The following is a 16,566-nucleotide window of genomic DNA, read 5'->3' as shown; positions in this document are numbered from 1 at the left end:
AGGCACTTCCGCCATCTGCTCGAGGGCCGTGCGTTCACTGCCTTCGTCGACCACAAGCCGCTGATCTTCGCGATGGGCAAGGTCACCGAGCAGCAGTCCGGCAGTCCGGGCCCGGCAGCAGCGTCACCTCTCGGCCGTGTCCGAGTACACAACGGACATCCAGCACGTCGTGGGGAAGGACAACCTGGTGGCGGATTGCCTTTCCCGGGCCGTCGCCCACGCAGTCCACCTCGGCATCGACTATGCCCGGATGGCAGCGGACCAGGCCGCTGACCCCGACGTCCAGGCCTTGCGGACCGCCGTCACCGAGGTGGCGTTCGACGGCGCGGGCGCGGCCCTCTTGTGCGATGTCTCCCTCGGGCGTCCTCGCCCCATCGTGCCCGCGGGCTGGCAGCGCCAGGTGTTTGACGCCATCCACGGCCTGTCCCACCCGGGCGCGAGGGCCTCCCAAAGGCTGATCGCCGACAGGTTCGTCTGGCATGGCCTCCGGAAGGCCGTCCGCGGCTGGGCCAGGACGTGCCTCGCGTGCCAGCGCGCCAAGGTGCACCGGCACACCCAGGCCCTGTTGGCCCCGTTCACGGTGCCGGAACGCCGGTTTGACCACGTCCACGTGGACCTGGTGGGACCTCTGCCCCCCTCGCGGGGTTTCACCTACGTCCTCACCATGGTGGACCGCACCACCCGGTGGCCGGAGGCCGTGCCCTTGGCGTCGTCAACGGCGGCCGATGTCGCGCAGGCTTTCATCGCCACCTGGGTCGCCCGGTTCGGCGCCCCCTCAGACATCTCGTCCGACCGCGGCCCCCAGTTCACCTCGGAGCTCTGGGGGGCGGTCGCGCAGGGGCTCGGGGTCCGGCTGCACCGAACCACGGCCTACCACCCCCAGGCTAACGGCCTGTGTGAGCGATTTCACCTCCGGGCCACCCTCCGCGACGGCGGCTGGGTCGACAGGCTCCCCTGGGTCCTGCTGGGCCTCCGGACGGCGCCCAAGGAGGACCTGCGCGCATCCGCGGCGGAGTTGGTCTTCGGGCAACCGCTGCGGGTGCCGGGCGAGTTCCTCCCCGACTCCACGGCACCATGGTCCGCGGCACAGCAGCGCTCCGCTCTGCAAGAGACCGCCCAGAGGTTCGCCCCGGTGCCAACGGCATGCCACGGGCACCCACCGACGCACGTCGCCCCGGAGCTTCGCACAGCGGAGTACGTCTTCGTCCGCCACGATGCCCACCGGACACCACTGCGGCCCCCGTACGACGGGCCTTTCCGCGTGCTGGAGACCGGGGCGAAGCACTTCACCCTGGACATCGGCGGTACTCCTGACCGCGTTTCGGTAGACCGCCTCAAGCCGGCCCACCTCGACGTGGACCATCCACCGCCAGTGGCCCGACCCCCACGTCGGGGCCGCCCCCCTGCGGGCGGACCCCCGGCACCGCCCAGCCCCGCCGCCGCCACGCCGCCCCCCGGTCCTGCACCCATCCCAGGGGCAGCCAGGGGCATCCCACCTGGCATCCCTGCACCCCGGACGCCGCCGATCGCCAGGGGGCGCTTCGGCCGGGTCATTCGTCTGCCCTGCAAACTGGCCCTCCAGGTGCGCGGGAATTCTGGGGGGGCGCGTGTGGCGGACACAAAAGCCCACTGGCGTGGTGACATCATTCCGCGCACCAAGTGGGCGGTGGCCACGCCCGAGGGGTAGGCGTGGCCTCATGATATACACCGGGCGCGCAGCCCGGAGCGCGCCAGTGTTACAGTGAGCTCCTGAAATAAAGACGCTTATAAGTTACCGCTTGTCCGCTTCCTCCTTGCTCGCAAGCAGCGCGCGTAACGCCGCGCTTTAATACAAAGATTCCACAGAACGTTTCAATATCGTCTGCTTGACGACGGTGATGAAACTTGGCTAAACAATAACTGTGCGTCATTGAACAGCAACAAAATAGCAAAAAATAAAATGCGTTGAAGCACAAATTGAAGGTATGTTAAATTAAACTTGATATGTTATTAAACTTGTGGTTTGTGTTAAATTAGTGTTAATTATGTCTGAAGTTTGCAAAACTCAAGGTGAGAATCAAAACATTACAATAGAGTGATGAGCTCAAACGTTTGTGCACTGTGACCGATCCATAGATCCAGAACACACACAAGGCCGCAAGCCAGGGTCACTGTCCCATTAGGAAAAAAATATTTTCAACCTTGTGCTGTGCGGTTATCTGACAAATGAAACACGATGTAAAGTTTACATAGTGTTTAGTCATACGTGACTGGTGTGAGGTGGGGGTAACACACGACTGGGAGCGGGGGGGGCGGAACATGTGTTGCGGGAGGAGGGCAGGGAGTGAGACACATAACCTGGGGCGGAAGGGTGGAGCAGGGGACCCGTAACTGGGGGGGGGGGGGGGGGGGAGACACATAACCAGGAGGGGGGGGGGGACACATAACCAGGAGGGGGGAGGGGGGGGGGGACACATAACCAGGAGGGGGGGGATACATAACCAGGAGGGGGGGGGATACATAACCAGGAGGGGGGGGGATACATAACCGGGAGGGGGGAAACATAACCGGGGAGGGGGGGAAACATAACCGGGGGGGGGCGATACATAACCGGGGGGGGGGGGGGATACATAACCGGGGGGGGGGGGATACATAACCGGGGGGGGGATACATAACCGGGGGGGTGGATACATAACCGGGGGGGGGGATACATAACCGGGGGGGGGATACATAACCGGGGGGGGGGATACATAACCGGGGGGGGGGGATACATAACTGGGGGGGGGGATACATAACCGGGGGGGGGGATACATAACCGGGGGGGGGATACATAACCGGGGGGGGGGATACATAACCGGGGGGGGGGGGAGAGAAACACGTAACCGGGGGGGGTGGGGGGGGGAGGGGAGAGAAACACGTAACCAGGGGGGGGGGAGGGGAGAGAAACACGTAACCAGGGGGGGGGGAGGGGAGAGTAACACGTAACCGGGGGGGGGGGGACACGTAACCGGGGGGGGGGGGGACACGTAACCGGGGGGGGGGGGGGGGACACGTAACATGGGGGGGGGGACACGTAACATGGGGGGGGGGGACACGTAACATGGGGGAGGGGGACACGTAACATGGGGGGGGGGGGACACGTAACATTGGGGGGGGGACACGTAACATGGGGGGGGGGACACGTAACATGGGGGGGGGGGACACGTAACATGGGGGGGGGGGACACGTAACATGGGGGGGCACGTAACATGGGGGGGGGGACACGTAACATGGGGGGGGGGACACGTAACATGGGGGGGAGGGACACGTAACATGGGGGGGGGGGGGACACGTAACATGGGGGGTGAACACGTAACATGGGGGGGGGACACGTAATGGGGGGGGGGACACGTAACGGGGGGGGGGGCACGTAACGGGGGGGGGGACGGGGACACGTAACGGGGGGGGGGGACACGTAACGGGGGGGGGGGGGGGACACGTAACATGGGGGGGCACGTAACATGGGGGGGGGACACGTAACATGGGGGGGGGACACACGTAACATGGGGGGGGGACACGTAACATGGGGGGGGGGACGTAACATGGGGGGGGGGGGACACGTAACATGGGGGGTGAACACGTAACATGGGGGGGGGACACGTAACGGGGGGGGGACACGTAACATGGGGGGGGGGGGGACACGTAACATGGGGGGGGACACACGTAACATGGGGGGGGGGGACACGTAACATGGGAGGGGGACACGTAACATGGGGGGGGGACGTAACATGTGGGGGGGGCATGTAACATGGGGGGTGGAGACACACGTAACATGGGGGGGGGGGAGAAACACGTAACATGGGGGGGGGGAGAAACACGTAACATGGGGGAGGGGGAGAAACACGTAACATGGGGGAGGGGGGGAAACACGTAACATGGGGGAGGGGGAGAAACACGTAACATGGGGGGGGGGGGGAACACGTAACATGGGGCGGAGGAGAAACACGTAACATGGGGGGGGGGGGAGAAACACGTAACATGGGGGGGGGAGAAACACGTAACATGGGGGGGGGGAGAAACACGTAACATGGGGGGGGGGGGGAGAAACACGTAACATGGGGGGGGAGAAACACGTAACATGGGGGGGGGGGAACACGTAACATGGGGGAGGGGGAGAAACACGTAACATGGGGGGGGGAGGGGAGAGAAACACGTAACATGGGGGGGGGGAGGGGAGAGAAACGTAACCAGGGGGGGGGGAGGGGAGAGTAACACGTAACCAGGGGGGGGGGAGGGGAGAGTAACACGTAACCAGGGGGGGGGAGGGGAGAGTAACACGTAACCAGGGGGGGGGGAGGGGAGAGTAACACGTAACCGGGGGGGGGGGGACGGACGGGAGAGTAACACGTAACCGGGGGGGGGGGGGGGAGAGTAACACGTAACCGGGGGACGGGGGACGGGGGACGGGAGAGTAACACGTAACCGGGGGGGGAGCGAAACACGTAACCAGGGGGGAGGGAGAGAAACTCATAACCAGAGGGGGGGGGGAGAAACACGAAACATATGGGGGGGGGGAGCGAAACGTAACCAGGGGGGAGGGAGAGAAACTCATAACCAGAGGGGGGGGGAAACACGTAACATATGGGGGGGGGGACACGTAACATATGGGGGGGGGGGACACGTAACATATGGGGGGGGAGAAACACGTAACATGGGGGGGGGACACGTAACATGGGGGGGGGGGAGAAACACGTAACATGGGGGGGGGGAGAAACACGTAACATGGGGGGGGGGGGAGAAACACGTAACATGGGGGGGGGGAAACACGTAACATGGGGGGGGGGGGAGAAACACGTAACATGGGGGGGGGAGAAACACGTAACATGGGGGGGGGGACACGTAACATGGGGGGGGGGGGGGAACACGTAACATGGGGGGGGACATGTAACATAGGGGGGGCACGTAACATGGGGGGGGGGACACATAACATGGGGGGGACACGTAACATGGGGGGGGGGACACGTAACATGGGGGGCACATAACATGGGGGGGGGAGAAACACTTAACATTGGGGGGGGGAACACATAACATGGGGGGGGGGGACACGTAACCGGGGGTGGGGGAGGGGAGAGCAACACGTAACCGGGGGGGGGGGACGGGGACGGGAGAGTAACACGTAACCGGGGGGACGGGAGAGTAACACGTAACCGGGGGGGGGGGGGGGCGAAACACGTAACCAGGGGGGAGGGAGAGAAACTCATAACCAGAGGGGGGGAGAAACACGTAACATATGGGGGGGGGAGATAAACACGTAACCAGGGGGGTGGGGGGGGGAGAGAAACACGTAACCAGGGGGGTGGGGGGGGGGAGAGAAACACGTAACCAGGGGGGTGGGGGGGGGAGAGAAACACGTAACCAGGGAGGTGGGGGGGGGGGGAGAGAAACACGTAACCAGGGGGGTGGGGGGGGAGAGAAACACGTAACCAGGGGGGGGGGGAGAGAAAGACGTAACATGGGGGGGGGGGGGGAGAGAAACGCGTAACTATGGGGAGTGGGGAGAGAAACACGTGACTGAGGAGTGGGAACACCTGACTGGGGAGGGGTGAAACGTGACCTGGGAGTGGGTGAAACGCATGCAACTAGAGGTGGGGGTGCGGAACATGTAACCAGAGGGGTGCGGAATACATATGACACAAGGGAGGGGGAGTGGAGCACACCTAACGGGGGAGGGGAGGGGGTTGCGGAACACACATAAGCAGGGTTACAGTTGTTTTCATACACGTGATGCTCAAATTGAGAGGTGCAAGTATAGATAGCATGTCCAAGTTGGACTTACTTTTGTATGGACACACCTGTAAGCACATATTTTTTCACGTTTCATTTTAACAAAAGTTTATAAAGTCAATAACACATTTAAGTAAGTACTCACAGCGGCATCCATCTTGGCAATAACTTCCTGCAGTTGACTAACATCTTTCTGATCAAAACACTCCTTCAGCTCCTGCAGTTTACATACAACATGACATTACACAAGGAACTTTGATACAGCAGACACTTTCACCCATCATGCCTGTCATTCCTGTGCCACATCGACACAACATGAATTAAGTGGGCAGGAGATGCAGGAAGTTCTGGGGGAGTGGAAGGAGGCATTTGAGAAACATGGGCTGAAAATGAGCATGGAGGTGATGTGGGTCGGACAGCAGAGAAAAGAAATGAATATCAGGTTGTAGGGGAAGGAAATCAGAGAAGAAAATATGTTTGAGTATCTGGGGAGAACAGTGACCAGGGATGGTAAGTCAGAGGCAGAGGTGCGGAGGAGGGTTCAGGTGGGTGTGAATGAGTGGACGAGGATGGAGGGAGTAATGGCAGACAGAAAGATTTCAAGGAGATTGAAAGGAAAGGTTCTGATGTCGTGCGTAATGCCGGCCTCCCTTTACAGTTTGGAGACGGTCACATTGAGAGAGAGACAACAACAGAGGCTGCAGGTTTGCAAGAACAACTGGGTCAGGAGGATTGTGGGAGTGAAGAGGGCGGATAGAAGGAGAATGGATGAACTGAGGGAGGAAGTTGGTGAAATGCAAGCTGAGATGGGCTGGACATTTGGTCCGGATGGGGGAAGAGAGAATGGCAAAGAGAGTGTATCGTATTGTTGTCGGCGGCAACAAAGTAGGAGGAGAAGGCCGCAGTTGCGATGGGAGGATTGTATGTGGAGGGGTAAGTTGGAGGCAGTTGAAGAGTGGGGAGAGTTGGCTGAGGACAATGGGGAATGGAGGAGTATTATGTATGTATTGATGATCGTGAAGGACAGAGGGGAATAGTCAAGGCAGGGCTGGAGCTCGGTACTGTTGGACCTCACCCCTCATAAAGGGAAGAGGCGGAGAAGAAGATGTCTTTTTAATTAGTGTTCTCCACATTCTCATAATAGCGCTTTCTTGAAGATTTGATGACAAAAGCTCAGATGGTACAAAGATTATGGCCTGGAACGACACACTGAAGCTTAATGGTAAATAGACAAGCCTGTTGTCATGGACACCGTTGACACGTCAAAACGGCAAAATCGATCGTTCTGATTTTTGGTTGACCAAATCAGTGACCCAATATGCAAATACTGTTCAAATTTCAAGTCAACCGGATGAAAATTCATGATTTTATGTAACTTTGACCTATTGATCTAAAAAAACAAAAACAATCGGCTTCTAGCTTTTGATTGGTAAATCAATTCAGTGACCCAATATGCAAATTCAAATTTCAGTTCAACTGGACTTCATGTGATGTTGCTTGACCTTTTGACCAAATTATTAATTTGCTTTCTCCATATTCTCAAAATAAAGCTTTGTTGAAAATTTTATGACAAAGCTCAAATGGTAAAAAAAGTTATGACTGACTGACTCACACACACGCACAGCCACACACACACGCACAGCCACACACGCACGCACAGCCACACACGCACGCACAGCCACACACACACGCACAGCCACACACACACGCACAGCCACACACACGCACAGCCGCACACGCACGCACAGCCACACACGCACGCACAGCCACACACGCACGCACGCACAGCCACACACGCACGCACGCACAGCCACACACGCACGCACGCACAGCCACACACGCACGCACGCACAGCCACACACGCACGCACGCACAGCCACACACGCACGCACAGCCACACACGCACGCACAGCCACACACGCACGCACAGCCACGCACGCACGCACAGCCACGCGCGCACGCACAGCCACGCGCGCACGCACAGCCACACGCGCACGCACAGCCACGCGCGCACGCACAGCCACGCGCGCACGCACAGCCACGCGCGCACGCACAGCCACGCGCGCACGCACAGCCACACGCGCACGCACAGCCACGCACGCACGCACAGCCACGCACAGCCACGCACGCACGCACAGCCACACACACACACGCACAGCCACACGCACACGCACAGCCACACGCACGCACACACCCACACACGCACGCACACACAGCCACACACGCACGCACACACAGCCATGCACGCACAGCCACGCACAGCCACCGCCACGCACGCACAGCCACACACACACACGCACACGCACGCACACGCACAGCCACACACACAGCCACAAACGCATGCACGCACAGCCAGCCACACACGCACAGCCAGCCAGGCACACACACACACACACACACACACACACACACACACACACACACACACACACACACACACACACACACACACACACACACACACACACACCTCTTTCCGACCTAATAATAGTAACGGCATGACATGACATCATGCTGCACCATATTACCCCCAATGCCAGACACTCGGATCTATTAGAAACCTTCCAAGTGTTTGACAAGCTTGTGATTTTGTCAAGGTCTAAAGAGAGGGAAAAGGCTGCAGCCTGGCTGAAGGATGACGGATGTCACGGCAGAGGGTGGAGTCATCAGCAAATGGATAGAGGATTTTCCAGAGTCAGAGAGATCATTGATGAAGATTAGGAATAGGACTGGGCCTCGGATAATGCCTTTGCGCACTCCAGCCTTGACAAGGATAAGAGATGAAAGGATTCCATCGAGTACCACACGTTGGCTACGTGAGTAGAGGAAGTCAGTCAGCTGCGTGTGGAGCTGACCTTGGATGCCATAGGCAGAGTTTGGAGAACAATGCAGGATGCCAGACAATCAAAACCATGAGATATGTCCAGAGAGACGGCCCTGATTTCATGTCTGACATTGAGGGCCTCCATCCATTGTTGGGAGAGTAGAAGCAGGATGTCCAAGGTGGAGTTACCAGGCCTGAATCGGAATTGGTGATCTGAGATGAGGTTGTTGGAGAAAAAGGAAAAAATTCACGTCTTAAAAAAGATAATGTTGAATGTTGGAAAACGTCATATCAATAGAATGTTGGCAATTGAAGTACATGTCATTTTTACTCTTTTTGCATAGATTTAATCAGCTATTTGTAGAATATTGTCTGAAAATAGTATCAACAGTTCTGCAGCATCATCCTGAACATTTTGGTGCCTTCATTAAATTTGGTCAAGTATCATAATTATGACTGGAAATACGATTTAATGCTTCCCGTCATGTAGTAAATGCAACATACAGGATGCTACAAACATGGTTCTTCAGAATATCAAAATTAAACGGTAGTATTAAATGTTTCTCACCGGTGGCAGAGTTTCCAAGACCTCGAGAGGATCGAGACCGCCGGGACCCAACCTCGCCTTTCGCTCCTCCTCTTCCGCTTCTCGCCTTGCTCTCTCCAACCTCACTTGCGCCCTTTCTCTCACTCTCTCTTCAAACCCACACACCTCAGACTGAAAGGCCTCGAGGTAAACTTTATCTGAGGTCTAACAAAAGCAAAGGAAGAGTGGATTGCAAGATAATGGGAGGGGGTGAGGGGTAAAAGGTGGATAAAACTTTATACTTGTTAAGAGTCCGTTATGAGCATTTCCCTACAATGTAAAATGTATTGATGATCTTGAAGAGAATTGCAAAAGTGCTTAACCTGACAAGTCCTTCATAGCTTTTCTCACCCACAAATGAAGAGTAATACATACTTCAGGTGTGTGTGTGTGTGCGTGCGTGCGTGCGCGTGTGTGTGTGTGTGTGTGTGTGTGTGTGTGTGTGTGTGTGTGTGTGTGTGTGTGTGTGTGTGTGTGTGTGTGTGTGTGTGTGTGTGTGTGTGTGTGTGTCTTCCATAACTCCAAAACCTAGTGGCCCGAAACTTTGCATACATACTTCAAGACCTCCAAGGGAATGCATGAATGAAAACTGGGTGTTTGGGTGTGTCAAAACACCTTTTTGAAGATAAATAATGGCCTCATTTAATTAAAACAGAACAGGCTTTATCCTTGGTTAGTTAGCTATCCCTCGCAGAGGTCTTGTGCTTTTTCGGCCTGCTCAAAAATGGCATGCCTTGGAACAGGCCGCAACGGTTTGTGTATAATTAAGCGCTCAAATTTTGTTTTCCACTTTCCTCACTCACATCATCGAATGTTTGATCTTCATACCTATGAATCACTGTATGCATCGCTTTTGTAGGTGCTATAGTTTTCAAATTAGGATCTTCGAGCAATTTTATGCATTATATGATGCGATTTTCCACAATAGCCTCTCACGTATGAATTAAAGTATACAGTCGTAGCCAAAATATTGGCACCCTTGCACTTTTTTCAAATAACTCTTTTCTAGAATAATTTTCTCTAAAAATAAGTTGAAATTGACAAAAGTATTTGGTCTCCACAATTCTTTATTTCACTGTTAATATTACAGAACCTTTGTTTTTGATTCAGAACTTAATATATCCTTTGAAATCAGAAAATAAAAAGAAATGGCATTGACAAAATTATTGAAACCCGAGACTTAATATTTGGTAGCACACACGGCCTTTGGACAAAACAACTGCAGTCAAGCACTTCCTATAACCATGAATGAGCTTCCTACATCTCTCTACTGGCAGTTTGTCCCACTTCATGTGCAAACTGCTCCAGTTCTCCCAGATTTGAAGGGTGCCTTTTCCCAACAGCTGTTTCAGGTGTTCAATGGGATTTAGATCTGCACTCATTGCTGGCCACTTCAGAACAGTCCAGCGTTTTGTCTTGAACCATTCCTGTGTGCTTTTTAAAGTGTTTGGGGTCATTGTCCTGCTGCAAGACCCATGACCTTTGACGGAGACCCAGCTTTCTGACACAGGGTTGAACATTGCGCTCCAAAATGCCTCGGTAATCTCCTGACGTCATGATGCCGTGCACATATTCAAGGTACCCAGTGCCAGAGGCAGCACAGCAACCCCAAAACATCACTGAACCTCCTCTCCATGTTTGACTATAGGGAAGGTGTTCTTTTCTTTGAAGGCTTCATTTTGTTTTCTGTAAACATAGAGATGATGTGCTTCACCAAAAAGTTATAATTTGGTCTCATCTGTCCACAGGACATTCTCCCAGAAGGATTTTGGCTTGATTTCAGTGATTGCTTTTGGTTCATGTTTCCACAAGTTTTCTGGAACTCAGATATTGAGACTTTTGCAGATGTGCCAGTGGATTACTCTACATACCTAGTTGTGCCTTTGGGTGTACAGCTGTTATGACACGAGTTTTTTTTTTTTAACATCATGATCGGAGGCGATTCCTACTTTGTTACTTGCAAAATCAAAGATTTTTCAAGTATATTGGTCGGTTGTGTTTGTGGTTCTGTCTGTTTGTCTGTCTGTTTGTTTGTTTGTTTGTCACCGGCCGACAGGTCACAATTTTCAACCGATCTTCACAAAACTTCACCAAATGGTAGAGTTGGTCAAAAGCAAGAAGCCTATTGTTTTTGGGCTCAATAGGTCAAAAGGTCAACATAGGCCAAATGTCACCAACTTTGCTAAATTTCTAAAATCCTCAATTTTCATCCGATTGACTTGAAATTTGAAGAGGACTTGCATATCTGGTCACTGAATTCAACCACCAAGTATTCTTGAGGTCAACATAGGCCAAAAGGTCAACATAGGCCAAATTTCTAAAATCCTCAATTTTCATCCAATTGACTTGAAATCTGAAGAGGACTTGCATATCTGGTCACTGAATTCAACCACCAAGTATTCTTGAGGTCAACATAGGCCAAAAGGTCAACATAGGCCAAATTTCTAAAATCCTCAATTTTCATCCGATTGACTTGAAATTTGAAGAGGACTTGCATATCTGGTCACTGAATTCAACCACCAAGTATTTTTGAGGTCAACATTGGCCAAATGGTCAACATCGGCCAAATTTCTAAAATCCTCAATTTTCATCCAATTGACTTGAAATTTGAAGAGGACTTGCATATCTGGTCACTGAATTCAACCACCAAGTATTCTTGAGGTCAACATAGGCCAAAAGGTCAACATAGGCCAAATTTCTAAAATCCTCAATTTTCATCCAATTGACTTGAAATCTGAAGAGGACTTGCATATCTGGTCACTGAATTCAACCACAAATTATATTTTAGGTGAACATAGGCCAAAAGGTCAACATAGGCCAAAAGGTCAACATGGGCCACATTTCTAAAATCCTCTTTTCATCTGATGGACTTGAAATTTAAAGAGGAGTTGCATGTCTGGTCACTGAATTCAACCACCAAGTATCTTTGAGGTCAACATAGGCCAAAAGGTCAACATAGGCCAAATTTCTAAAATCCTCAATTTTCATCCAATTGACTTGAAATTTGAAGAGGACTTGCATATCTGGTCACTGAATTCAACCACCAAGTATCTTTGAGGTCAACATAGGCCAAAAGGTCAACATAGGCCAAATTTCTAAAATCCTCAGTTTTCATCCAATTGACTTGAAATTTGAAGAGGACTTGCATATCTGGTCACTGAATTCAACCCCGTATTATATTTTAGGTCAACATAGGCCAAAATGTCAACATAGGCCAAAATTCTAAAATCCTCAATTTTCATCCGATTGACTTGAAATTTGAAGAGGACTTGCATATCTGGTCACTGAATTCAACCACGTATCATATTTCAGGTAAACATAGGCCAAAAGGTCAACATAGACCAAATTTCTAAAATCACAAATTTTCATTTGATTGACTTGAACTTCTAAGAGGATTTACATATATGGTCACTGAATTCAACCACCAACTATTTTTGAGGTCAACATAGGCAAAGTTTTTAAAATCCTCAATTTACATCCGATTGACTTGAAAATTAAACAGCATTTGCATTGCGTCACTGAATTGGGAAACCAACTATTTTTGAGGTCAAAAGGTCAAAGGTCAACTCAAAGTCAAACTTCTAAAATCATCGTTTTTCATCTGAAAAATCGTCACTTTTCATCCCGTTGACCCGAACCTTGATCAATATCGCAATTTTAAATCTTCATGAAATGGACAATTTGCTGTGTCAACGGAAAACTTTGGGGCGGGGGGCGTATTTTGCAAGTATCGTGCTCCGCATGACGTCTTCTTGTTTCTACCTTGATGAACCTAAGTGTCCCATAAACTCAGCCCCGCCATTTTCTTAAAGCCATTTATGTAGTGTCCTTGGTCTTGGGCATCTATATTATAAAACTGAAGTGTCTGTCTGTCCGTCCGTCCGTCCCCAAACTACTCCCTCATTTTTGGAGCTAGCCCCGCCAAACCTTCTGTGGAATGTTTTGGGGTCCCACTGGATGTTGTAAGGTAGGTTGGAGATATTCATAAATTCCTCAATAAAATTATGATTTTGAAATAGACTCTATACCCGTGGTTCCCAACCTGGGGGCCATGGGATAATTTGAACTATACTAAAAATTAAATATTGTTTTTTTGTTTTTTTAAATGTTGTTTTGACTTTGATAGTTGTTTTTTTTTTCCTATTGCAGATTTGACATTATGGCTTCTAGGAGTAAAAAAAGAAAGTATCTTGACGAATACATAAAGCTTGGATTCACGTCCATTACCGTGTCTGGCCAAGAGAAACCACAATGTGTGCGGTGTCACAAGGTTTTGAGTACTGAATCCATGAGGCCATCCAAGTTGAAGTTACACCTCAAGATGAATCACGCACAACATGCAAAGCAGGATCCCGAATTAATCAAGCGGCATGAAAGAAATTTAAAGCGACAGAAGTTGGATGAGGGAGGAGCTTTTCAACAACAAAATGTAGCAACTGTCCAGGAAGATGTGAAACAACAGATCATCAAAGAGATTAAGGCGGCGCCTTTCGGCTTGTTTTCTTTTCAACTTGATGAATCGACCGATGTTAGTTCCTGCTCCCAGCTACTAGCATTCATTCGCTATGTCAAGGGAGATGATATCAAGGAAGAATTCGACTGGGCATCCTCCGTCGTGCGCCGTCCTTCCTTGGCACACCTGAGCTCCTCACCACATACAAGGCTTTCATCCGCAGCTCTATGGAATACTGCTCTCCCCTCTGGTCTGGTGCTCCTGCCTCACACCTAGCTCGTCTTCAGGCTGTTGAAACCAAAGCGTTCAGAATCATTGGAATCTCCCACGATGAAGCTAACTCCAAGGGCCTTTCACTCACTCACCGCAGGCAGGTTGGTGGTCTTTCCGTCTTCTACCGACTCCTCTCTGGCCTTGCCCCCCCAGCTCTCTCTGGGCTCTGTCCCCCAAATATTCCTACAGGTCGCACAAGATCTGCCTGCAACCCTCTTATGGTTAAACTGCCAGAATCAAGACTTTCTGCTCACCTTCACTCCTTCATTCCTCTTTTCTCCCCCCTCTGGAACAAACTCCCTCACTCTCTTCAATCCCACTCCACCCTCCAGGTCTTTAAAACAGCTGTTCACCACCATCTCTTATCTTCCCCCATCCAAAACCTTGATCTTTTCTACCCCCGCTAATTTCACCCCAAATCCTACACTTTTTTGAAATACCAACTTCTGTCCTGGAAGTCCTTGGTCTCCTTGTGTTTTATACCTCTCCCACCCCCCCCTTCCCACGCCTCCTCCCCCCAAGCCCTCTCCCTCCCACACTTCTCCCTGCTCTCAAATGTTGTGTTTGTGTGCTTCCCCTTCTCTCCCCATCTTGTCTTCCGCTCCCTCTTTTTATATATTTTGTTTGTCTGGTTGATTTGTTTGTGAAATAAATGTTAGCTCTTTCACGAGTCTCGATTCAGCATACAAATTCTTGTTTGCAGTGCCCTGGAAACAACGACAAAAGCTAACGACGTCATGGAAAAAATGAAGTTGTTCTTCGATGTGGGAGGAATTCAGTGGGAGAATGTATGCGGTGTATGTACTGATGGTGCTCCTGCCATGCTTGGTTCCAAATCCGGATTCCAAACAAAGGTGAAGATGCTGGCACCACAAGCGAAAGGAACCCACTGTATGATTCATCGCTACGCACTGGCTTGTAAGACTCTCCCTCTCTCATTGAAGAAAGTTCTTGAAGTCGTAATCAAGATTGTTAACTACATCAAGGCAGGGGGTCTCAACACCCGAATGTTCAAGGAGCTGTGCAAAGACATGAACGCGGAACATGAAACGTTGCTGTACTATACTGCTGTACACTGGCTTTCGAAAGGGAATGTTCTGAACCGCGTCTTTGAACTTCGTGCGGAAGTCAAACATTTCTTGAATCTTCAAGGGAAACATGACCTCCTGCAGCATTATGACAAAGAATTGTGGAACGAACGACTTGCTTATCTTGCTGACATTTTCGAGCAGCAGAACCAGCTGAACCTCAAGCTCCAAGGAAGAGCGACTGATATTATTCTTTTCCATGATCATCTCAGAGGATTTGTTGCCAAGCTCCAAAACTGGCGCAGGAAAGTGAACACAGGAAACATTGCTATGTTCGAAAGAATGTCTGAATTGCAAGACAGCATGGGAAAAGAGCTTGATCCCATACTGAAAAATGACATTCTTGAGCATCTGCAGTCATTGGAGCTAGAATTTCATATTTCCTATTTTCCTGATTTAGACGACAATGAGGCAAAAATTGTGAGGAATCCTTTTTCCGTCAACCTTTGTGTGGAGAGCATGCCAGAGGCAATGCAAGATGAATTCCTGGATCTCCGAAACGATTCATTTGCCAAAGACACATTCGAGGAGAAGAGCTTGACAGAGTTTTGGGTGGGAATGGGTCACTACCCTAATATCAGCCAGATAGCTATCCGGGTGCTTCTGCCATTCTCGTCTACCTATCTCTGCGAAGCGGGGTTTTCAACGCTGTTGAATATCAAATCGAAACAGCGTAATCGACTCCACGTGGAAGATGACCTCCATTGTGCCCTGACTGTGACTCAACCACGGATACCCCAATTGGTAGTTAAAATGCAATTTCAGCCATCCCACTGAGTTTTTAATTCACTTTTACGGGGCATGCACCGCGTCCCTAGTTTTGATTACCTGAGTTGTTGTCGAATCGAGTTTCTTTTTGTGAGATTATAACACACTGCGTTAAATACAGACACAACAGAGGTTTTTAGTTTTCACATATTCTTGACTTGGAACCTTTTCATACTGTTTTCTTGTGTGACAGTTCTATTTTAAGCTGTCCATAGGGTTGCTACTGATATTAAAATCTCATATCAAACATGCATCACTCGAGCGACGTTGCTTTGTTTGCTTCTTCCAAAAACGATGTAGTTGGGAGCCAGTAAGGAACAGAAAAAAACTATGGAACTAAATGTTCATGTTGGCTACTTGGAATTCCTCATTTTCTGTGTAATAATTTACCAATTCTCATACAAACAAAATAGCCAATTAAAGGAAAAAACACCTCTCAGAATGCACCACAGAGCATCTAGAAATCAATTTTTTTCTGGGGGGCATGCCACCAGGCCCCCCCTAGCCTGCTTACACGCGCTCTGCCGCTCGACCCTCGTAAAAGGGAGGGGGGTGCTGGGGATGTGCTCTGGGAGCCAAGGGGGCATAACACAAAAAAGGTTGGGAACCCCTGCTCTGAATCCGGAAATGATCAGATGACGACAATGGGCTAGTTTGATAATATCTGGATACAATTGTGATTTAACACTATTTTGTTATAGAATTAATGTATGATTGGAATGATGCTGTTTGGAATGAAAATAGAGATATTGAGTTTAAATATGAATGAGGAAATAATGTGAGGGTTTCTACTTTCTAACCTCGACATTCCCGGATTCGCCATATGCAGATT

The 16,566-nt window shown here is 51.0% G+C and overlaps 1 protein-coding gene across 7 annotated transcripts in view; it reads right to left on the bottom strand.

The window, feature by feature from the left end:
- CDC37 (cell division cycle 37, HSP90 cochaperone) overlaps positions 1-16,566 on the bottom strand; it is a 74,804-nt gene that overhangs the window by 4,087 nt on the left and 54,151 nt on the right. For all 7 annotated transcript variants that reach the window (XM_078771606.1, XM_068099754.2, XM_068099755.2 and 4 more), the window contains 2 exons: positions 9,135-9,317; positions 5,888-5,959 (listed from right to left, as the gene is read on the bottom strand). In XM_078771606.1, coding sequence (XP_078627732.1) covers positions 5,888-5,959; positions 9,135-9,317 — 255 coding nt within the window. The remainder of the gene's footprint in view (positions 1-5,887; positions 5,960-9,134; positions 9,318-16,566) is intronic.

Source organism: Myxine glutinosa, chromosome 2 (genome assembly GCF_964187855.1).
Source record: "Myxine glutinosa chromosome 2, kmMyxGlut1.1, whole genome shotgun sequence".
Taxonomy (NCBI): Eukaryota; Metazoa; Chordata; class Myxini; order Myxiniformes; family Myxinidae; genus Myxine; species Myxine glutinosa.
This window is presented reverse-complemented; position numbering and strand designations above follow the sequence as displayed.